The sequence below is a fragment of the Macaca nemestrina genome, chromosome 10 (genome assembly GCF_043159975.1).
Source record: "Macaca nemestrina isolate mMacNem1 chromosome 10, mMacNem.hap1, whole genome shotgun sequence".
NCBI lineage: Eukaryota > Metazoa > Chordata > Mammalia > Primates > Cercopithecidae > Macaca > Macaca nemestrina.
This window is the reverse complement of record NC_092134.1, coordinates 1,346,295-1,371,612: the sequence shown is the minus strand read 5'-3', so window position 1 is coordinate 1,371,612 and position 25,318 is coordinate 1,346,295. Positions and strand designations below refer to the sequence as shown.

At 43.8% G+C, this 25,318-nt stretch overlaps 1 protein-coding gene across 5 annotated transcripts in view; it reads left to right on the top strand.

Annotated features, from left to right (window-relative positions):
* Positions 1-10,502: 10,502 nt before the first annotated feature.
* Positions 10,503-25,318, top strand: part of SFSWA (splicing factor SWAP) — a 92,973-nt gene continuing 78,157 nt past the window's right edge. Inside the window, exons 1-4 of one of the 5 annotated variants that reach the window (XM_011756289.3) lie at positions 10,503-10,868; positions 13,476-13,645; positions 14,224-14,355; positions 19,455-19,540. In XM_011756289.3, the coding sequence (XP_011754591.1) occupies positions 10,651-10,868; positions 13,476-13,645; positions 14,224-14,355; positions 19,455-19,540 (606 nt within the window). In that variant the 5' untranslated portion in view covers positions 10,503-10,650. The other 4 variants (XM_011756286.3, XM_011756285.3, XM_011756288.3 and 1 more) reach the window with 4 other exon arrangements.

Sequence of the window (25,318 nt, the reverse complement as noted above, 5' to 3'; positions counted from 1 at the left end):
CTGGGGACAATGTGGTGAGGAGTGAAATAGACACAGCTGCATTTTTAAATGGCAAACTTGTGCAGTCAGTGAGGGAAGGGAGTGAGAACAGAGCCTCCGGTACAACTGGCTGAGTTAAACATCAAGGTCAATCGATTGATCTAGCCAGGGTACTGTTATCAGGAGTAAAAATTGCCAGTTATACATCTGAGTCAAGCCTTCGCCCAAGTGGGAAAGAAATATAAAGCTGTTTTCAAAAAGGCTTCATCATAACTGTTTACAAGCTTTCACTCTGAACACTGGATTTCAAAGAAACTTAGAAGAAAGGCTAGGTGAAGAAATATGTTAGCTGTGAAATAGCCCAGGAAAATGGGAAAACTGGAGATGGTGCTACTCATTTTGTCATCATGAAAGCAATAATCCCAAAAAACTTAAATACATAGGTTTTGGGGTTTACTGTGGGGCTTGACATCCATGGAGGGATGGACTCTGCAGGCCACTTTGCTATGCAGCTGTGACATGATTCCAAACACATCGTGTGCTACATGAGTGGAACATGCTTTGCTGTGATGAGAAAATGGAGAATAAGCCCCAGCCCCATGAAGATCTTACATCACACCTTGTCAGACCACGTATGTGACTACTGGACCCCAAAACACATACACATCCATAATTTCAACAGACACATTGACAGCTCAGGCTGTGGCCAGGCTACTCTGCCAGCCTCTGATCTGTGCTTTGAAGCCTCGTCCACAAGCAACACCACTCACTCGTGTCGAGGGACCTGGAGAGTCACCCCAGATCTCTGCTGTGCTGGTCAAACCGTCTCTTCCAAGAACTTCTCATAGAAAGGTATACCTAAAACTTCAGTTATACTCTACATCCCCAGCAGCCTGCTTCCACCCTAGAGCAACTGGACTTTAATAACTGAACCCTAACAAAATGTACCTCATCTGTTGAGTGTATTCCCTGAGAGATTTGTTCTCATCATCCTCCCCATCTTTGAGCATTGTGACAAAAGGAGTCTGTTTGTATAGCAATTAAACCACGTTATTTGTGAAATCACACTTTGATCATGGCCTTCGTTTAACCACAGAAAACACATACACATGGGTCAGAAGATGGCTGACTAGAAGCCCCTCGTGCTTGGACCCCCGTGGAGACAGCCAGAACAATGAACACACAACAGCATCGGAATGAAAGTAACTGAGAGAGAGAGAGCGGTGGAGTGCATCAGAAGAGTCACAGAAACGCTGGTGAGCACAGAAACTCAGGATGGCCACATCGAGAAGGAAATGCTGGGCCTCCACCACCCCATCCCCCAACTGGGACCAGCTGGGACCCACAAGGAGCTTCTCCCTTGGGTGGGGAGGAAAGCAAGAGGACCCCAGCAGCCCCCACCACCACCATGGACACCCACAGCCCTCACCACTGGGGTCCCTGTAGTCCCCACAGGCACCAAGCTCAGCAGAGGGAGCTGCCTGGAGTCTACATGGCTGTGATCCCCCAGAGAAGGAAGCAACACGGTGCCCACCCCCATGGCCCACATGGCTACTGTGCCCCGCCATCTTGGAACTGGAAGCATGGCTGGAGTGTGTCATGGTCTGGAACAATAAGGGCAGCTCCTGTGGAACCACCACAGCCCAATGACCCAACATCCCCAAGCAGAACTGGGGCAGCTGTCACAGCCTCTTCCCGTGGGGCCAGGCAGATGTGAAGCCACCTGCCTACCCCTCCCTCTACCCCTCTGGGCAGCTGTCACAGCCTTCCCGTGGGGCCAGGCAGATGTGAAGCCACCTGCCTACCCCTCCCTCTACCCCTTTGGGCCGGAGCTGAGAAGGGCCCTGCATCCCAGGAAACAGGGCCTGGGCTGCCCAGAGCAGCCATGCTCCCCAAGCCTGAGGTGAAACAGCACACTGCTTCCTGAGGAGTCAGTGCCCTGGCCAAGCTGCACAGCTTCACATCCCAGAGCAGAGCTGAGATGGTGCCCCGCATTCCAGGGAAACAGCAGTGGCTGAGCGGAGACACCCACCCTACAGGCCAAACAACTTTAGTACCTGCTTCCCTGCAGCTGGACTAGCACTCTAGAGTCTCAGCAGCTGAGACAGTCCTCTACCTGGGAAGTGGAGGCATTGCTGTGCTATTCCCTACCCCTCAAGGGCCCAAATGACAACCTTATACTACCATCCTTGCCACCTCTGCACCTGGCCTCCCAGAGTCTGGGGTACTGCCAAGCCTCACCATCCCAGAGTCTAGAGTCACTACCACCTAGTGCCTCATCCCCTGGGACCCAAGTTACCACTGAGCCTTATTGGCTGAGGTTATCGAATTGCAGTCATGCCCTGATCCTGAGGCCCAAACCCCCAGGACAAGCCTTCTTCCCCAGAGTTGGGCCAGTGCTGTGCCCTGTCTCCCAGGGGTAGAATCACAGCTACAACCCAGGCCCCAGGCCGGAGCTGCTAGGGAGTGGCTCAGAGTCACAGATCTATTGGCAACCAACATCCAACCCTGCCACAAAGAATGAACCTAGACACCAAAACCCACGTGCCATAATAGGCTTGTGAGACCCTGAGCCTAGGACCCTGGATTCACAGCTGCTGCAAGCATCTACACCTGGAACCCAGCACCACTGGAGCTGCTTACAGGCCATGTCAGACTGACATCAAGAGAGATGCCCTGACCTGAGTCCCCTATTGTGGGGAAAACAGGAATAGGAGGACTCCAAAAGCCTTTGATACCAAGGACATTAACAGCCTATGCTGGCACCACTGCTACCACAAACTTTACAGCCTAGACAACTGAGGCACCTACAGTTACTGCTGGCATTCAACACAGCTGAAGAAGCTGAGTGGGGACTATATCACTGCACTTATCTGGAAACAGAGTCACCACATCCTTTTTAACCAGCACGTTTAAACCAACCCAACTACATGTGAAAGTCTTTCTCTATGCAAGGCACTCTCAAAATTTGGAGGAGGTGGTTTTTCCACCAGATGCACAGACATCAATGCAGGGGCATGAGAAACATGAAAAAGCAAGGAAGTATGACACAACTAAAGGGATCTAATAACTCTCTAGCAGCAGACCAAAATGAAAAGAAAATCAACAAATTGCTAGAAAAGGAATTCAAAATAATGATCTGAAGGAAACTCAACAATATACAAGAAAATACAGATAGACAATCCACCAAAATCAGGAAAACAATTCAGGATATGAACAAGAAATTCCAGAAAGTGATAGAAATCATAGAAAAAAAATCCCAACTGAACAGAAATTCAGCAGCTGATGAATTCAATGAATACAATAAAAACACAATAGAAAGCTTCAACAGCAGACCTGATCAAGCAGAAGAAAGAATTTCTGACTATGAAGATAGGTCATTTGAAATTATCTAGCAGAGGAAAAAAAAAGAAGAATGAAAAATATTTAAAAACCTGTAAGACATGGGACACTATTACACGGTGCCTCACGCCTGTAATCCTATCACTTTGGGAGGACAAGGCAGGTGGATCATATGAGCCCAGAAGTTCAAGACCAGCCTGGGCAACATGGTGAATCCTCATCTCTACCAAAAAAATAATAATAATAATACACACACACACACACAGAATTAGCGGGGCACTGTGACATGTGCCTGCAATCCCAGCTACTCAAGAAGCTGAGGTCAGAGGATCACCTGAGCCTGGGAGGTCAAGGCTGCAGTGAGCTGAGATCACCTCCAGCCTGGGTGACAGAGTGAAACCCTGTCTCAAAAGAATAAATAAAATAAAATGAATAAATAAAAATAAAAACATCAAGAGAAGAGCATCAAGTCACATATAAGGGAATCCCCACTAGACTAACAGCAGATTTCTCTGCAGAAGTCTCACAGGCCGGATCCAGAGAACAGGATGATATATTTAAAGTGCAGAAAGAAAAAAAACTTGTCAACTAACAATACTATATCCAGCAAAGCTATCCTTCAGGAATGAGAGAGAAATAAAGTCTTTTGCAGACAAGCAAAAACTGAGGAAATGCATTACCACTAGAACAGCTTTATAAGAAATGATTGAGGGAGTCCTACATCTGGAAGTGAAAAGATAATCGTCACTATTGTGAAAACATGCAAAGGTATAAAACTCGCTGGTAGACCAGATACGCAAAGGAGAAACACAAAAGAAGAAAAACTTGGTTGGGTAGGGTGGTTCACACCTGTAGTCTCAGCACTTTGGGAGGCCGAGGAAGGCAAATTGCTTGAGCTCAGTAGTTTGAGAGCATCCTGGGCAACATGGTGAAACCCCATCTCTACAAAAAATACAAAATTAGCCAGGTGTGGTGGTGCATGCCTGTGGTCCCAGCTACGCAGGAGGCTGAGAGAGGAGATTCACTTGAGCCTGAGAAGTTGAGGCTGCAGTGAGCCATGGGCATGACACTATACTCAGCCTGGGCAACAGAGTGAGACCCTGTCTCAAAAAAAAAAGAAAGAATAAAAACTTGCTACTATAGAAATACACCACACCAAAATAATAAACAATAAGCAAGGAAGAAAGGCACAAAGGATATATAAAACAGCAAGAAAACAGTCAAAAGTGATAGAAATAAGTCCTCACATATTAATAATAACCTTGAATTAAAACAGGTTAAATTCTCCCACTAAAAATACATAGACTGGCTGAAAGGATTTTTTTTTAAATGACAAAACTATACGCTACCAACGAGAAATTTACTACACCCATAAAGACACATAAAGACTGAAAGTGAAGGGATAGAAGAAGATATTCCATGCAAACGAAAATCAAAAGCAAGCAGGATTAGCTGTATTTATATCAGATAAAACAGGCTCTAAAGCAAAAATTGTAAAAAGAGAAAAGGTCATTATGTTATAATAAAAGGATCAATTCAGCAAGAGGATATAATAAATATATATGTACGCAACACTAAAGCATCCAGATACATAAATACCAAGTATTATCAGATCTAAAGGGAGAGAGGGACTCCAATACAGTAACAGTTGGGGACTTCAACACCCCACTCATAGCACTGGACAAGTCATTTAGACAGAAAATAACAAAGAAACATTAGATTTAAACTATGCTTTATGCCAAATGGACCTAACAGACATTTATAGAATCTTTCATCTAACAGCTGAAGATTACATTTTCTTTTCATCAGTACATGGAACATTCTCCAGGATAAAATTCTCCATCAACAAGTGAATGGATAAAGAACATGTGGTGTATATATACACAATGGAATTCCATTTAGCCACAAAAAAGGAATAAAGTTCTGGGCTGGTGTGGTGGCTCACACCTGTAATCTCAGCACTTTGGGAGGCCGAGGCAGGTGGATCACCTGAGGTCAGGAGTTCAAGACCAGCCTGACCAACCTGGAGAAACCCTATCTCTACTAAAAATACAAAATTAGCCAGGCGTGGTGGCTTATGCCTATAATCTCAGCTCCTCGGGAGGCTGAGGCAGGAGAATCGCTTGAACCCGGGAAGCGGAGTTGCCAGGAGGCAGAGGTTGCGGTGAGCCGATATCACATCACTGCACTCCAGCCTGGGCAACAAGAGTGAAACTCTATCTAAAAAAAAAAGAATAGCCGGGCGCGGTGGCTCAAGCCTGTAATCCCAGCACTTTGGGAGGCCGAGACGGGCGGATCACTAGGTCAGGAGATCGAGACCATCCTGGCGAACACGGTGAAACCCCGTCTCTACTAAAAAATACAAAAAACTAGCCGGGCGAGGCGGCGGGCGCCTGTAGTCCCAGCTACTCGGGAGGCTGAGGCAGGAGAATGGCGTAAACCCGGGAGGCGGAGCTTGCAGTGAGCTGAGATCCGGCCACTGCACTCCAGCCCGGGCGACAGAGCCAGACTCCGTCTCAACAAAAAAAAAAAAAAAAGAAGAAAGAAAGAAAGTTCTGTCATACCAGCAACATGGACGACCTTGGAGGTCATTAAGAGAAATAAGTCAGGCACAGAAAGATAAATATTGTATGTTCTCACACATATGTGGAGGCTAAAAAAAGTTGATCTTATAAAAGTAGAGAGTAAAATAATGGTTACTAGTGGCTGGGAAGTGTCAGGAGAAGGGGGCATAGCCAAAGGTTGATTAACAAATACAAAAGTAGTCAGCCAGGCGCGGTGGCTCACACCTGTAATCCCAGCACTTTGGGAGGCTAAGGCAGCCAGATCACGAGGTCAAAAGAACAAGACCATCCTGGCCAACATGGTGAAACCCCACCTCTACTAAAAATACAATAATTAGCTGGGCATGGTGGTGCGCGCCTGTAGCCCCAGCTACTCGGGAGGTTGAGGCGGGAGAATCGCTTGAAGCCGGGAGGCAGAGGTTGCAGTGAGTCGAGATGGTGCCACTGCACTCCAGCCTGGGCGACAGAGCGAGACTCTGTCTCAAATAAACAAACAAACAAACAAACAAATACAAAAGTACATCTAGTTAGGAGGGATGAGTCTAGTGTTCCATAGCATTGCAGGGTGACTATAATTAACAATTTATAGTATATTTCAAATAACTAAACGAGCACATTTTGAATGTTCTCAGCACAAAGAAATGATAAATGTTTGAGGCAATAGATAAGCTAATTATCCTGATTTGATCATTACACACTGTATACATGCAATGGAAATATCACACTGTACTCATAAATACGTACAATTATTATATGGCAACTTAAAATAATTTTACAAAACACACATTTGCATGTTGATTCTTAGGTTTTTACAGTTCTTTAATCTTATTTATTTACCTGTTTTTTTTTTTTTTTAAGACAAGGTCTTCACAGGGTCTTGCTTTGTCACCCAGGCTAGAGTGCAGTGGCATAATCACAGCTCACTGCAGCCTCGACCTTCCAGGCTCAAACAATCCTAAATTTTACCTTTTGACATACACAGACTAATTTTATTAGATTTTAATGTAAAGTCTCCACCCTGAAGTGAACGTGGGACCATGTAACATAAATGTTCACTTGCCACACATCCTCACAAGCCCCTTTCACGAATATTCATACCTCCTCCTATAACCTGTTAAATATGTATGTTTAGCCAACCTGTTTATCATAAAACTCCTGTCCCACCCTTCTTCCTTCGAAGTGCCTCCTTTCTGTCTCAGCCAGAGGGTCTGCTTCCCAGGCTGTGGGTTGCAACCCTTCTCAAAAATAAAGTTCTCCTTTCCAAATTTAAGATCTTGTGATCTCTTTACTTTGACATATGAGATTTCCCTAGCCGTTTTTCAGTCCATCCCTGAAAGACCAAACGGTTAGATCTTTGATATCTTTTTCAAGTACCTCCCATCTGGCCTCAGCCATCCATTTACAAGTATCACCAGTCCCAATATCATATGAATAAATTGGGAAAGATCAAGGAATCATGGATCATGTACTCCATGAGAATTTTTTACCTCTGAGAAAATTTCTGGGGGCTTTCCTTTGAAACCTTTCACTATTGCTCTGAACTCAAAAGATTTCTGAACAAGGCATAACAGTAATTAAAGAAGCAGACTTATTGATCTGAGGGCCTAACTATATAAGGCATTTGTTTGGCTTTCTTTTTGTCTTTGGGGTAGGAAGGTAACTGAGATAAGAAGTTAGGAGATTCTGAGTAGGCAGAGAAGGATAGAAAGACAGAATGCACAGTGAGTTCAATCCACCAAAATACAAGTTTTTTCTCATAAATTAGCTGCTTAAGTTTTTCATTTGCTTTTTGTAAGAAGTCACTTAGAAAGGCAATTTTTGGTTCATTTAACCTTTTAGAAGTCTCTGCATGTCAATCAAAATACACCCTGTTGTTTCTGAGCTGCTTTTTATCCTTTTTTTCTTAATATTTTATTTTATTGCTTTCAGACCTAGTCCTGCAAAGATCCTTTCTTTTCTAATGCCTTGCAAGTGAACAATTTTATCTAGGTTAAAACTTCCTCACTTTGACCACTGCTAACTCTTAGATAACCTTTGGTAGGTTCACCCATTTCTCTGCAAAAGTGCAGACTCTGGGTTGATAGTTTCTTACATATGAAACTGGCTGGAGTTCCAGGTGGAGGAGTTTCAGACTCCTTGGATCCAAATGAAGGCATCATTCCATGTATTCTCATACCCTTTCCAACCATAAGCCTCCTACTGGACTCAGTCCTGTTCCCATAGGCCTTGTACTGGATCCAGTCCCAGTTTCTGTCGTAACTTCTGGACCCAGCTCAGATAAAAAATGCTCAAATAAACTTTAAGAATTTGACACAAGTTGTAGAGTTTGTATCCAAGCAGGGCCTACAAGTGGCAGCCTCCAAATGTGCAGTGAGAAGCTGTGAGCACTAACGGCTCAGCATGTGAAGCAGACCCACTGGGCACTGGTTACCAGCCTGTTCTGAATTATCATAAGCAACAATTTACACGCAGTGCATTTCGTACCTATAGACAAGTGGTAGGGACGAAGGCTAGGACTCACTGTGAGTCAATCCCCCAAAGCTCAGAAAGTTACCCAGGTGGATGAAGTCTCCACTGCACATTCCTCACTCACACCACAGATAAGAGATCGCAAAGAGCGGCCCACCCAGATTACACACCGCGTGTTCACATGAATCACTGGGCTAAAGTGCTGAAGGACCTTCTATTTCCAGGGGAGAACTGGAACAGAGCCTGGGCTACTTCGGCCAGTCCCTCCCAATCTCAGGATGTTGCATCCCAGCATGTTATGCAGTTACTCTTGAAAACTACGAAGGAAAAGGAGGGAGAACTGGGTAGGCCCAAGGCTATCCAGAAAACTGTCCTGCGCAATGAAGCACCTACATCCGTTTAGTCACTGTTCCCAGAGGTCATGATTGAGGGGATGCGGGGGCCTTCAGACCCCATTTCTGACACCAGAACTGTTAAAAGAAAAACTTTACAGAAAACCAATTCAAGTTTATTTGAGCAAAAAAACAATTCACGAACCAGGCAGCATGCAGAAACAGAAGAGGTTCAGAGTTCCACTCAGCAGCATGAACAGCAAGCTTTTATAGACCCAACATGGAAGCACAGAAATTACTTGATTGGGTTTTGGTTTGCTTGCATAGGAGCTGGTGCTACAGAGTTGATCTCAAGCTAATGGCCTCCTTATTCGCTTTAGCACCCCACACCTAAATCCAAGGGAAAGCTTGAAGGGAGCCCAGCACCCCAACAAACTAGTATATGCCTGGGGGCAACCAACAGTGTTTTTACCAAGTAACCATGACACGTACATATTCCTCAGCAGTGGCAGAGCAGTCTTGTAGAGTCAGATAGAAGACGATGGCCTGGCCAGGCATGCTTAGCTGCTGGCAAAGCTCATTCTACAGGTATTAAATGGTATTTGGCTCACAGCGTGCCAAGCACCATTCTAGGCACGGAGGATGCTAAGGTGACCCCCAACAATGTCCCTGATCTCTTAAAGCTAATTCTAGTGGGATGCTGAACACAGGATGTAACCTAAGGTGGTGATAAGTGGTACACAGACAAATCGGAAGGCACAAGTCAGCCACCAGGGAGGGGAAACTCCAGACAACATAGACACATAAGCCCAGGTGGAGAGATGGATGACTGAGTTAAACTTGGGTGAGGAGCCTGACAAATGAAAACACAGAAGCATGACCCAGTCAGGGGAAACCACAACAAAAGACTTTTGGTGGGAACTGCCTGTTTCTTAATTTCCAAAAGTCAGTTAAGGTTCATACACATTATCTCACTTCAACATCACTAGTAGAAAGATGCCATTTTCATGGAAAGGGGATCTGAGGCCCAGAAAGGGGATTATCTGTCATCGTTTTCCAGTCAAGGGCAAACATGGGGATATCCCATCCTAAGATTTTGCACTCCAGCCCCTTTGACCTGAAATTACTGAGCTAAAAGGGACCGAAAGATCCTAACGGAACCACCGATGGAAAAACTGCGGCCCAGGAGGAAACACACCAAGCAAAATCGCACCGCATCAGGGTGGCCAGTCTCCAGACCCGACAGACCACCTCCCCGCGACAAGGGTCTCAGGTCTCCGAAATCTCGCCACCTGCGTGTGATTTGCGGCGCAGGGGCCTCTGCTGCCTCGGAAACCTTCAAAGGTGGGCGGGTGGGGGGCCAAGTCCCCCTAGGGATGAAGAAGGGGGCCAAGGAAAAGGACATCGCCGCCCTGGGCAGAGCACGCATGGCCCCAGCGACCCGGACACGGTGAGGGGCGCGGCGGCCCGGGGTGGACCCGAGGCCTCCACACCCGCTGCAGGGCCACCCACAGGGACTCGCCCAAGGCCTAGAGCGCGCAAGGCCCCTCCCTCCGACTCCGTCGCCGCCAGACTGGCCGCAGCGGAAGCCGGCGCGCGATCCCACGCCGCGCTTTCGTCACTCACCTGACGGCTGCCCGATAAAACGAACATTAAAATTGCACTTTGCACTGAATACAGAAGCACCTATTGTGGCGGCGCATCTGAATGCGAAAATTAACGCCAAAATATTTCCTAGCGGCTAAAAGAGCTTTGAGCCATGACGAATCTGCCTGTCCGCTCGCCGGAAATGCGGGCCCTCCTGCCGGAAGCTGCCCCTCCACCATTTTGTGGCCCGCTATGGCGGCGGTGTTGAGGTTGGGTCCGGGATGCGGGGCATTTGACTGAAGGGGTAGGCCAAGTGGAGGTATCAGGGACGTCGCGCGGCACAGAAGAGGACCAGCCTGGACGCCGGGGACGCTGTCATGTACGGCGCGGGCGGGGGCCGCGCCAAACCCGAGAGGAAAAGTGGCGCGAAGGAGGAGGCCGGGCCAGGCGGTGCCGGCGGTGGGGGCAGCCGAGTGGAGCTCTTGGTTTTCGGCTATGCCTGCAAGCTGTTCCGGGACGACGAGCGGGCCCTGGCTCAGGAACAGGGACAGCACCTCATCCCCTGGATGGGGGACCACAAGATCCTCATCGACAGGTCGGTTCCTCCCCCCACCCGTCGATCCTCCCCTTCCCTCACCCGCTTGATCTCGTCTGATGTTGACTTGACTGCAAGGACTGCAGAGGGTTTTCCGGAGCCAGCGGGGATCTGGGGGACACCCCCTCCCCTGTCCCCACCTCCTGCTGGTGTTCTGGTGGGGAGGGGGACGGTGAAACCTGCCCTAAGGCACTGGCTGGAATTGCGTGCCGCGTCCGTCTCCGGAGGGATCGTCTTTGGTCCCGCAGCCCCCTTGACCCCTCACCCTGTCGCTGGGCTGCAGTTGGCGATTCCGCGCGGTGAAAGCTGCCAGTGCCCAGGGTCTGCTTCTGAGCGCACCTGGGCCTGCCGCCCGGCGATGCCATGGGGTCGCGCGCTGCTTTTCTACTCGCCGCGCTCCCACTGCTCGGTGTACTGGGAGGGTAGCCTGGGAGGCGTGCCTTTATTCTTCCGAACCGCCGCTCACTGAGACCGTGGCTAGAAGTCTCTTTTGGACCCTGTGAGTTAGCCTTAACCTGTTACGACCCCAGCGCCCTCAGTGGAGCGCCGGTACTTTAACGGCATGACGTTTGACTTCCTGGTGATAATCCGACGAGTTCGACAGATTGAGGTAGTGAGCGAAGTTGCCCGTCAGTTGGCGGCCAGTTGACTTCGTGCGGACCCTGGCCTTGCCCTTGGAAGAGATAGTGTTCTTAGGGCTGGTTTCACTGTCTCTTAAAACCGAAGGGTGGAGCTGGGATATAGATGTGTTGTTTCTTTTCAAATCAAACCTGCTTTAGGTCGTCACTCGAGGGTGTCTAGCCATTATGGGCAGTGGGGGCCTGGGATTAGGGATTTCTAAAGGCGTTTGATTTGAAAAGGATAACGTTACATGATGTAGGTGGTTTGCTCCCCTCTTCCCATTTTTTCAGTCCCTCTTCCCCTCGTCTCTGGGTTTTGGGGTTGTTGTGGGGTGGTATTTTTTCTTTTTTGCCTGTTCGGCTACTTCTGGGGCCCGGACTGAAAAGCTAACCATGACCAACCATTAAACTGTGGAATAGTCTCTCCACGTGAAGAAAGCCCATCGTTTGAGACCATTAAAACTGGATTCTTCAAAGCCCTGGATCATGACCGTAGGGATGACCTCTGAGCTGGCCAGAATGGACACATTTATGACCAAATAGGCCTTTTTCCATCCCTGACGTTTCCACTTGGAATTAGAGCTAGAAAACAAGAACTGGTGAAGGGAGGGCTGCGGAATCAGATCATGCCTGGATCTGATGGCTCCGTGCTCCGCTCAAGCCTGCTGTGCCTTCACACCATGGTTTATATTGAATGTGTCACCTGAGTTATCAGGCTTGCTTTTCCAAAGTGTCACTTGTGATATTTATCATTAAAGTTTGGTAAGCAATGAAGTCTGAGCTCTTTGTACAGTTTTCCTATCATTCTGTACATGATTTGAGTTAGGTCTTCCAAAACTGGTGGGGAGCAAACGCCGCACATGTACATGTATAGTATTTTTAATAATAATCTACATTTGTAAGTTAAGGAGGTTTACATCAAAGTCCAATTAATTTTGAAATTTAATAAAATGCAGTAACTTGACTACCCTGGAATTTTGGGCCTTTTTCTTGTAAATGTCTTTTTTGGTCTACATTAATATTTGTGGTTCCCATTACAAAAGTCAGCATTTAAAAAATAAGCAGACTTTTGTTTGTTTCTCTGTTTGTTTTTGAAACCCTAAATCTGAGTGTTTTAAGTAAAGTTCACTAACTCACTCATTTATTATCTGACAGTTTTACACGTTGACAGCATCCTCATTGGATCGTTTATGTTAAAAGCATAGCAGAAAGTGCTCCCATTGTTTGGCTAAATTACTGATTGGTCCATGCAAGAGAAACATGGAAGTGTCTTCATGTATGTTACTTCCTGCGGGTATAAAGTTCAGAAGGAAATATTGATACCGTATCTTCTAATAGTTTTGCTCTGTTGCCAGTGAACCTCCTTAAACTGCATGTATATGTCACTGTTCCGATGTATGTGTGTCTCTCTATCACATAACCCAGCACTTATTTCCTCAGCCAAGTGGCTAGGGGGCGAGCCTAGCCAAGATTTTACCTCCAATGGACGCAAGTTTCTTTGGTGAAGATCTCTCCTGAGAGTTCGGGACTAGCAGAAAGAAGCGAGGAAATTTCGACCGTTTGGTTCTTACGGATAGGTATTTATGTATTTGGTTTGTGTGAATGTAAGCTATGATATTTAACTTTTCAGAAAAAAATAATAATTTTTTGCAAGTGGCATTGAATGGTTGACCAAACCATAATGGTAAGAACTGCCAGTGAAGTGGATACCATTTTTCCTAATAATGGATTGTTTGCCTTTAGTTATAAATGTTATCTTACTGTGGAAAGGAATTTAGACTTTGTTAAGATAACTTGAGTTTAAAAGTAGGTGAGATATGACTATCCAAATTAAATGTAAACCTGGGAAGAGTTTTTATACTTGTTTTAATATTTTTATTTATTTTAATCGGTAAGTATGTGTGTATATATATATATATAAAAAACACACACACACGCCAGTCTAGACGTTAATTTCCTTTTATTGACCAGTTTGTTCACATTACAGATATGATGGACGTGGTCACCTGCATGACCTTTCTGAGTACGATGCTGAGTATTCCACGTGGAACAGAGATTATCAGCTGTCTGAAGAGGAGGCGCGAATAGAGGCCCTGTGTGATGAAGAGAGGTATTTAGCCTTGCATACGGACTTGCTTGAGGAGGAGGCAAGGCAAGGTACTGCTCAAGACAAACTTACTTCAGCAACAAACTTTTTAAAATTTTTAAGTATTTAAAAATTTACTCCCATTCATTTTTTTATACTCACTCTTTCTGATATTATCTTGACAGTACCCAGTGGATTGGAAAAACAGGAGTCTTTGCGTTCTGAGAGGACCTCAGGATAGTTTATAAATAGAGCCACAAAGAATTTTCCCAGCTTTTGAGGGCAGACTGGGATTTGAAAAAAACAAAAACCAAACTCTTTAACTGTTCTTCTTTAACAGTATCGTATAAATAAAATTGATGTTCTTGTCTTTGCCGTAACAATCTTTAATACAGTTCTTAATCCCAAGATTTTCTCAGCAGGAAGAAATTTTCCACAAAAGACGTGTATTCAGCTGTCTGTGGGTAAACATGTACTGACAAAAGTACATATTGATAGATATAAAGTGTGAATTTTAAAAAATATTTTACCTCAAAAGGAGGTTGAAAAAAGTATGTTGTATGCTTTACTGATAGCTACAACTTTAGAAATAAAAGTTTTTCTCAGTAATTTTCTATTTTTATTGATAAAATTCTCATTTTTATTCAAGAGGAAGAATACAAGCGATTGAGTGAAGCACTAGCAGAGGATGGGAGCTACAATGCCGTGGGGTTCACTTACGGTAGCGACTATTATGACCCGTCAGAGCCGACGGAGGAGGAGGAGCCTTCCAAACAGAGAGGTGAGCGGGAACTGCCTGGACTGCTGGTGTGGGGCTACATGTGTACACACAGGCTGCGTGCACCATGGTCAAGTCTGCAGAACACATCTCTGGCACTCATGATAGCACCACTGTGACCACAGGGGAAAACGGGAGGAAGTGCTATTCCTGCTTTTGGTAAAACAAAGTTAAAAACTAGAACAGGAATGATTAGTGGAGGTGGAAAGTGAATGCATTGGATCATTTATTTCTCATTGATTCGGGTAACAGAATTACTCGCTCCAGATTATTTGTTTCTAGATTGTTAACGTGTTCATTAACATCCTCAGGGATTCATTCTTGAGGCAGTGAAAGAATAGGTGTGAGCTGGGATACATTAACCTCACCGCCCTCTCACCAATCTGCTTCTCCATATCCCTGCACAACTGAGACAGTGACACATGCCCAGTGGAAGGACACAGTGAGTGAGTTACTACTCCCCAGAAAACAACACAGCTCTCCGGTAGCCTTGGTGCCACCTAGGGCATATGCTTATCACAGTACTTTAAATTAAAGATTTGGAATTTATGCTTTTCTGGATTAACATGGAAAACTTTGGATATAAAAAATAGTGCTGCTGAAAAACCTGGGCTCATGTGGTGTAGACACAAATATCCTTAATCACTTCAGTAAGCGTTGAGAGCTCCACTACCACAGCACTGCATCATGGTCAGTCATTAGTTACCAATAATGGTAACATGAACCTGACACATTAAAGACGGATCACTATATTCAGGATGTTCTGTTTAAAAAGAAGGAGAATGTTAACTTAGAAACTGACTCAAACGTTTAGTAAAGTGGAATTACATCAAATGGAGATTCAGTTTTAGAGCTAATTTAATCTGTTATTCGGAACTTCATTGGTTTCTCCTTCAGTAACACTTTTTTGTTATCTTTTTAAATTTTTTTATTATAAAATACACAATAATTTTTAAAAAGAGATGGGGTCTCACTGTGTTGCCCAAGCTAGTCTCAAACTCCTGAGCTCAAGTGACCCTACTGCCTTCGCCTCCAAAGCACTGGGATTACAGGCGTGAGCCACCACGTCCAGCGAAGTAACACATCTTTTAACAAGTGTGAAGCAATTACAGCATTTTAGTATTAAAGCAAAATGATGTCTGCCACTCCGTGCTGTGACTGCACGAGGGTTCTACCCGTCGGCACTCTCCAAGGGCTGCGGTCCTAATGGAATGATAGAATGTGGGGCAAACGCACACAGGCTTTCCTTTTGCCCTGCCTTTAGTCCTGCTCCTTACTTCGTGGGCACAAGAATTACTGTTGCACAGCTCTATTTTATGAGCTTTTAGAGAAACTTTCAAGTGTAATTGTAATTATACCGAGTTAAAGGCTAGTTAAGGTACTTAAGACTTTTTGCATTAACTTTCAAACCTACCCATCCCTCAGAAGTTACAATGCACTGGAAATGTTCTATCAGGTCTAAAAAGTAAACACCCATTTATTTATCCAGCATAAGCTCTCCTTCCTAGGGTTCTGGATAGTTGTGATTTTGTTGTCTTATCTCTAAGTGACACACATGAGTTCGACTTTCTATCTGTGGTGTTTTTATCAGAAGGAAAGAATAGATACTATAACCACTTCACAAATAAAGAGTTGAAATACAGTCAGCTTATCGGGTCCACATCTGTGGATTCAACCAACCACAGATCTAAAATATTGGAAAGAAAATAACAGAGTTTTATTGGAACACAGCAGTGCTCATTTGTTTACATATTGTCTGTTGCCACTTTCACACTTCAACAGCAGAGTTGAAGAAATGAAACAGACCATATGGCCCACAAAACCAAAAATATTTATTGATACTGTCTGGCATTTTATAGAGTTTGTCAGCCCCGGTTCTCGCTGGTGGACCGTTGTCTCAGTGTAATTATTGGGCTAAATGGTGTTCAGTTTGTTACAATTACTGAATTTTGAGAACTTCAGCATGACTTAGTTTATCTTCTGAGTATTAGTTTGCTTTCCCCTTAAGATAAAATTCTCTTTAGTATTTTACAGTGTTACTTCTTTTCTTTCTGTAATCATGTTCTCAGAACATTACCTTATATGCTGATTAATTTCCTTAATGGAAATTGGGCCCACATAAAACTTAGAGCTTGACGTTTTATGTTTAACTTGCATTAATATAAGTGAAACACCTAACACACACACACACACACACACACACGTGCATATTGTGATAGAATCCAATACCACTAACAGCCACATTGAGTGTCACATTCTGTTAAAATAATTTTTTTTTCCTGAGCCATCAATATGTCTACCTATGTCTTGATTTTCAAAAGTACTCTATTGTATTGTTTGTTAGTATTTTAAAGCCTTGTGATACTAGCCAAAAGCAGTTGATGGTGCCTCCATCTCTGCCATCTTTACTATTTTCAGTCAAGTTTCTATCCTTTAGATGTTCATAATTTTTCATCATTATTCTATATCCATTTTTTTCCTCTTTTTTAGGGGAATAATGGGGCGGGGACAGGCCCTCACTGCTATATATCTATTTTTTAAACAAAAGATTATTTGAATTTATTTAAATCTGAGTTTTTATTGCAATGGTTGGTTTTTATTTTATGCTACTAAAGCTGGGTTTTTTTTGTAAATAAAGGTATATATAAGAATAGAACAAATCTATTTAACCCATCCATCCCAAAAGGCTATTTCAATTAAAATGCCTTTATTTTTGTGAATAACTTAACATTAAGGAAAGGCTTTTTGCCTAGACAATGTTTTAATCGTTTTTTTCATTTTAGGAAAATATAGTAAAAGTTGTATTTTTAAATTTATTTTATTTTATTTTTTTGAGTCAGAGTCTCGCTCTGTCACCCAGGCTGGAGTGCAGTGGTGCGATCTCAGCTCACTGCAACCTCTGCCTCCTGAGTTCAAGCAATTCTTATGCCTTAGCCTCCCGAATAGCTGGAATTGCTGGCGCCTGCCACCACACCTGGCTAAGTTTTCTATTTTTAGTAGAGACAGGGTTTCACCATGTTGGCCAGACTGGTCTCAAACTCCTGACCTCAAGTGATCCACCTGTCTCGGCCTCCCCAAGTTCTGGGATTACAGGCATGAGCCATCGTGCCCAGCCTTACTTATTTTTTTTAAGGCAGTCTACCTTGGAATATAAAAAGTTGCGTTTTTAAACACACACTCCTGCCTCATTCCCAAAGAGATTTTGAGAAAGAGGAAACATCTGCTGCTTGGCATTTTACCAATAGAAAATCGCTGCAGACCAGTGTTTCTGGTCTTTTCTAATCTTACTGTGTCGTTTGGTTACTGAAGCTGAATGACAGGATTACTAATTACAGAGAGCTTTTTAAAAAGCAGTAGTAAATCTCTGCCCTCTCATTCATCTCTGATTGATTGATTGATCGATTGATTGAATTTTGAGACAGAGTCTCACTCTGTGGCCCAGGCTGGAGTGCAGTGGTACAGTCTCAGCTCACTGCAACCTCTGCCTCCTGGGTTCAAGCAGTTCTCCTGCCTCAGCCTCCCAAGTAGCTGGGATTACAGGTGTGTGCCACCATGCCGGGCTAATTTTTTGTATTTTTAGTAGAGACAGGGTTTCACCATGTTGGCCAGCCTGGTTTTGAACTCCTGACCTCAGGTGATCTACCTGTCTCGGCCTCCCAGAGTGCTGGGATTACAGGTGTAAGCCACTGCACCCAGCTTTGTCTCTGATTTTTGAAAGAACAGGGGACTCAAACAGAAATGGATGGGACAGTGTTAAATAACTGTAACTTAATAGGGATTGTAATCAACTTGTATCTGATCAGACTAGAATACCCAAGTTTTTATATACCAGGAAACCTGCTTAAAATTCCTCCTTGGTTTCACAGAATGAGGCTTGACAGGAGATCTTTGCAAATTATTGATTGCTTCAAGAGCCTTTACTGTGTATGAAAGAAACATTTATTTTCATGAAGATTTAAGGTTTGCTTCTTTAATGTCATCTGTTTTTAAATAAGAACCTCAATAGATCATTTAAATCCTTAAAAAAGTTAGCTTTTTAAAGTTTGCTGTGGTATTTTTGTACATTTCAGTGTGTCTTTTTAAACTGGTAATCATCTGAGTTATTGAGATGTACTTAGGTACCTTAGAATACAGAAAGATAATGTGTAGTACCTTGTCTACCACGTAGTAGGCAAATACTTGTTAAGTGAATGGTTAATGAATAAACAGAAATGGAAAAATAATTGATTATTTGTGAAAGAGGTAATTTGCTTGGGTGGAGGAATCTTGACAGTTATACCCAGGTAGTTTACAATTCAAAGATGAAAATCATTTATCTAGGAATTGATTACCTTGTGTTGTGTCATGCTGTCAGGAATCCACAGAAATAGTTGGAGAAAAATCTTAGCGATACCAATGAAATACTTACCTACATACCTGAAAGAGATGCGGAGGGGAAAAGGAACATGGACTGAGCATCTGCTAAGTGCGGAAGATTATGGTAGAGATGTTCAGGTGGGCTATCTCACCTGAGCCCCACTTGGCCCTGGGAGTAGATGCGATGACTTCGCAGCCTGTGACAACACAGAGAACAGCAGAATCCTGGGGCTAACAAGTGGCAGGGCAGGAGTTTAACTACAGTTACCCTTGAACAACACAGGTTTGAACTGCATAGGTCCGCTTATATGAGGATTTTTTTCAGCCATACAGGGATCAGATTGAGGGATGTGAGACCCGCATATATGGAGGGTCAGCTTCTTTGTATATGTGGGTTCAAATGGACCAAAAGCGGAATTCGCGCACATGTGGATTTTGGTGTCCGCAGGGGTCCTAGAACCCTGTATATACCAAGGGAATGCCGTGCAGTCTGACCCTAGACACACTCCTTCTGCTGCACCACACCTCCCTGCCGCAACCGCCCCTGCCACCCCCCGCCCCGCCTCATTGGGAATTTTGTAAAGTGAGTTTCACTTGTGTTGTAGGTAGAAGAGAAAGCTGAAACTGGCTTCTAGAAGTAAAACAGAAGGTAAAGAAACAGGAACAGCCAGTCACATGCTTCCGTCTTGCTGCAGGTGCCTTCCTCCCTGCATTGTTCTGAATTTTTAAATTTTCTTTTTATGCAGAAAAAAATGAGGCTGAAAATTTAGAGGAAAATGAAGAGCCCTTCGTTGCCCCCTTAGGATTGAGCGTCCCATCTGACGTGGAGCTGGTATGTGTCCTTCATGAGCACTAGTTGTCGTCATTATGATTTATCATGATTCAGTCCTGCTTGTGGGAAAGCTCAACGATGATTACAGCTGCTTTTTAGGCATGTAATGCTTTAAAATGGTTTGTGAGTTAATGGGTAAAAAGATCACACCCTACTTATTTTCCTCAAAGAAAAAGGGAAGACTTATAGCAAAATTTGAACTAGACTGGAGCATTAGGGACTTGAGGACTGGGTGTGTTTCAGCGGCCATATAGTTGAATCCCCAAGTCAGAATCAGTGGTGAGTGGGCTGTTAACCACACATAGATGCAAAAGCACTCTTGCTCAGGACAGCGTTGATTTCAGTAACGTTGCTTTGTTCTGGCTTTTTAAAGTGTGATTTTTGGGGGCACTTCACGTTACATTTTCTTGGCAGTTTTCTGTGTTGTGATTAGGTCCCTGTGGCATCTCCAGGCCCAGGCCGCCCTTCCACTGATGAAGGGGAATTCTACCCTGGTTTTCCTCATCTGAGGGCTTTGCAGCTGGTTACTGTCTGTTCAGCATTGACCTTTCCTGCTATTTCAGTTATGTCACATTAAATTAAGTTATAACAGGTGTTAAAGCCCAAACCAGGATTTTTCCTTTTTTTCTGAATGTTCATTGAGGGAGTTCCACATTCTAGTCACGTGCTAAGCTGCTTTTTGCATATTAATCTTATTTAATGCTAACAGTCCTATAAGTGAGCTGCTGTTTACTCTCCCTCTTGTGCCGATGAAGAAACTGAGACTTAGGAACGTCAAGAATTTGGCTAATAAATGGCAACTGGGAACCGTGGTCTTAACTATGATGCCATCTTCAGTCACCGTGCTTTATGGGGTTTTTATATGTTTACTAGGGAAGTTGAAAATCTTTCTGCTGCGTGTGTATACTTGGGAAGGAATCTTAAGTGTTTGTGCCTAGCAGGAAGTTTTTTCTTGGACATTTTTGTAACTGGACTGCAAGTGGCATAGACGCAGGCATTCTCGATTCTTTTTGTGTCCCACATCCTGAATCACCTGCACAGTAAATGCCGGGAAAGCTCAGCACAGAAAGAGCATCTCTCACCTCCCACTGCGATCACTTGCTGCCAGTCTCATTGAGTTCAGCGTGAATTTGATGGTTCTTACCCTTCATTATGTGATGAAGGGCAATATAAAAATAGCCCTTTTAATTCGTGCCTCCAACACTTTCCTTCTCTTCCCTTATTCATTTACATATCCTCTCTCTCTCTTTTATTCTTGCAAATATGGGTAAAATAACTTTTTGGATTTTGCCTAGTGTAATTACTACTTGTATTGGTAGTAATTTCTCGCATGGCTATTAAAAAATACCTGAGACTGGGTAATTTATAAAGAAGAGGGTTAATTGGCTCACGGTTCTGCAGACCGTACAGGAAGCCGGGCAGCATCTGCTTCTGGGGAGGCCTCAGGAAGCTTTAACTCATGGCGGAAGGTGAGGAGGGAGCAGGCATGTCTTAGCATGTCCAGAGCAGGAGGGAGACAGGGAGGTGCTACATGCTTTCAAATGACCAGATCTCACAACAGCTCATTCACTGTCTTATCACGGGAGCAGCACTGAGGAGATGGTGCGAAACTACTCATGAAGGATCCACCCCATGATCCATTCATCTCCCACCAGGCCCCACCTCCAACATTGGGGATGACAATTCAACAGGAGATTTGGGTGGGGACACAGATCCAAACTATATTACTACATCTGTTTGTTTCTCCATTTCTAGTATTGATGATTTTGCTATAGTTAAAGCTAAAATTACCCAAAGATTTGATATCCTGAGACTTGTATTAATATATTTTCCATGTATTAGTATATGTCGTATTTCTGTTTGTTCTGAAATATGTTTATTATGCATGACACATTAACATGAAGCTTTAAAAATCAGTTACTCCATTTTTATTAAATGCTAAGTGCTGCATCTAATATTTAATGCTAAAAAGTTTATGTGAAGTTGACTATATGGAATTTTGTTTTTAGTGTTAAAGATTTTTTAAATTTTATTCAAATTTAAATATAGAGGTACAATAGAATTTTGTTGCCTTAATTCTTATTAAAATATTTAATAGCTTTGTGTTCTCAGCCAAACTAAGCATCACTAAGCTCTTGGTAGTCTGCCAGATCAAACATACTTGTCACTCATTGGAGAACAAAGTAAGTCTTAGTGTGTAGCAACTTGCTATCTTATCATTAGAGTTTCTTCTAATATTATAAAAGGTCTCTTGAATGTTGTTTTGACTGTGTGGAAACTGAGGGCTTGATTGAGTCTCTCATTTGCGTCTTTCATTTACTTTGTGGTAGTGTCAGTATTTCATTCTCGTAATTATTATGATTTTTTGGCAGTAATTCATTGTGTAAATTATACACTGTGGTGTCCATGTTAGTGGAGAAAATGTAGAAAACAGAAGTGTCTGAATTATAAGGTGTTTTGGTGACTAGGCCTCAGGATTGTTGAATTGTGGTTAAGTAGACTATTGCTGCCTCAGGGGCAGGACATGGTTTGACTCAATGACGAGGTTGGAGTGATTGGGAAAAACAGCAGGTACTTTAGGAGGTTCTTGGTTTTTGAACTAACTTGGTTTAGAACCTAATGATGACAGGATCCTTGAGGCTTTTGGATGAAGAGTAAGAAGTAGTTAGAAATTACAGCACCCCAGGCTGGGAACAGTGGCTCATACCTGTAATCCCAGCCCTTTGGGAGGCTAAGATGGGAGGATCACTTGAGGCCAGGAGTTCGAGACTAGCCTGGGCAACATAGTGAGATCCCGTCTCTATAAACAAGTAAAAATAACAGGCCAGTGTGGTGGCGCATGCCTGTAGTCCCAGACCTGTTAGGGCATGGTTCCAAGGGAAATGTGCTTGCTCCAACACATGTTATGGACAGAAGAAAAGCAGGGAAGGATTTGATAGTTGCGGTTATGTGCAACGTTTACTCCATTAACGAATAATAACATAGAACCAGCCTTTATGGAGCACTTACTGTGTACCAGACACTGTACTAAGTGCTTCTTTAGGCGTATCTCTCAGTGAATACTCAAAGTAACTCTACAGGCCGGGTGCAGTGGCTCATGTCTGTGATCCCAGCACTTTGGGAGGCTAAAGTGGGAGAATCGCTTGAGCCCAGGAGTTCAAGGCCAGTCTGGGCAACATGGTGAAACTCCGCCTCTACAAAAAATAAAAAAAGTTAGTCAGGCATGGTGGTACATGCCTGTAGTCCCAGCTACTCAGGAGGCCGAGGTGGGAAGATGGTTTGAGCCCTGGAGGTGGAGGTTATAGTGAGCTGATATGGTACTGCTGCACTCCAGCCTAGACAACAGAGCCAGATCCTGTCTCAAAAAAATAAAAATACAAAAATAACTCTGTGAAGCAGATACAGTTGTTTCCAGATGTTAAGGTTTAGAAAGTTAAGAGTAACTGCCCTAAGTTAGATATGTTAGAGTAAGGCCTGGGGTTCCAGCCAAGGGACCGACTGCAGAGCGCTGAACCACTGAAGTTAAGCTTTATCAAATCTGTGCAGATTAGAGTGTGATTTCATCATAATTTAGGTACTATATTGTCAACGGAAGGTGGGTGGGGAGGGAAAAATGTTGATTCATTCTTGAACTGCTGTGGAGTGATTGGCCTTTTGCTCAGATTCGTAAGGACTCTTGACGTCTGATGAGCAGTAACTCTTGGTCCCCAGTGTGTCCTCCAGCTGTTTTCTCCCCACGCTCTGTCTTGTAAGTGATTGTGCGACTCTGTGCAGAACTTAGGTGTAGAGTGATACATGTTCCTCTATTCCTTATGGCTTCAGAATTTTAAAGCTTATGTTGGAAGACTTTTCCCACTCGCAAGAGTTTGAAAATATTTTCCTATATTTACTGCTAGTACTTCTGTATTTGTTTTTGTTTTTTGTTTTGTTTTTGTTTTTGTTTTTGTTTTGAGATGGAGTCTTGCTGTGTTGCCCAGGCTGCAGGGCAGTGGCGCAATCTCGGCTCACTGCAAGCTCCACCTCCCGGGTTCATGCCATTCTCCTGCCTCAGCCTCCCGAGTAGCTGGGACTACAGGCGCCGCCACCACGCCTGGCTAATTTTTTGTGTTTTTAGTAGAGACAGGGTTTCACCATGTTAGCCAGGATGGTCTCCATCTCCTGACCTCATGATCCACCCGTCTCGGCCTCCCAAAGTGCTGGGATTACAGGTGTGAGCCACCGGGCCTGGCCGTACTTCTGTATTTGTACTTTTGCCTTTGAATTTTGGCTCAATCTGATACTTATTTAGGGCTCTGGGCAAAGCAGGTATTTGATTTTTTTTCTCCCCTAATCCTGTGAGGAGAGGGCTGGCCCTGCTGCCCCTGGGGTTCCTTGCTAATTTCCCTGTCTTCATGTCATGCCACCTCCTTCCTGGTTCCCCGATGGGTCTGAGCTCAACCTTTTTCCAAAGCTCTTAGGAAACCATACATTTGTGTGGGTTTTCTGACCCGTAGATACCTGTCTCCCGTTTCCCATGCCTCCCCTGGAGTTTAAATTCACATTAATGGAATTTCCAGGGAGGGGGAGAGGACGTGTTAGACCCTTTCCGGAGCTCTGTCAGCTTCCTTAAACAGAAGCCTTCCCCACTGGATTTAAATTCGAAAAACAGTTTCCTTTTCTCAGGCCATTGTAACATGCATATTTATATGTTAACTGTATTTTTTAAATCTCATTGTGTAGTAGGAATGATCATGATATTCTTAAATGGAAAATGATTTACCTAAAGTCTGCATAATAAAGAAAGTAAAGAATGGCTTTTTCCAAACCAGGTACTTTTTAATCTCATTCAGGGTTGGTAGCCAACCTTGAAATATGTTCATAAGATGTTTTGTTTTTTTGTAAAAGCCTACACGTTGCTTTTTAACCATGGTAGTAGTAACATTATATAACAAATAGGCCGACTTTTAAGAAATTTTAGATCAACAAGTTGATTTGGTCAATAAAGAAAGCCTCAACTGGGAACATCATATTTTCCTTTAAGGGTGGTTGTTATGAAGTGATCATTAATTATTGATGTGTTTATGGAATATTTTGTTTTAACAATCAATAACCAAAGCTACTGAAAATCCAAGTCATGATCCATATGCACACAATGGGCCTTTAACATGGAATTTAAATTATTTGGGGATTAATGAATAACTTTAATTGTAGACATTTATCCTTTTTAAGTATGAAGGATGTTATTAGTTCAAAAATTAAATTAGAGAACTAAGCCATTTATATTTTATGAAGGATGAAGCCCTGAATTCTTAACCATCCATTTTTAATGAGAATAATTGCCAGTTTTATTTGCAAGTAATTTCCTAGTGTTAATCTCTTTGTTGATATGAAAAGTATTTTAGACGTGTGGCTTTCAGCCTTTAGTCTAACAAGATCCTTTTGGGGGCAGGAAATGCTAAGAGCGTGAGGGTCGGGTCGTCGAAGTGACTCCTTAGCAGCACATGAAAGGATGAGGGAGGGCTTTGATGCTGGGAAGAAACTCACCTGGAGTGTCTGGAGTGTCCCGTCTGCTCTGGCCAGACAACACCTAGGTGGTCTTCAGCTTGGGATACTGCTTCTAAGTGGGCATGGCAGTGAGCCAGGAACTGTGCAGAGGCTGAGGAGAAGGGGTCAGGAGCAGAAGACAAGACATGGTGTATGTGCTCTTGTGGCTTTTGTTGGGTGTCGAGAGGGCTGTTTTTTAAGAGGGAGCCTCCAAGCTGTGAGAACAAGTCCCCGCTAAGAAAAAGGAAAGAGCGG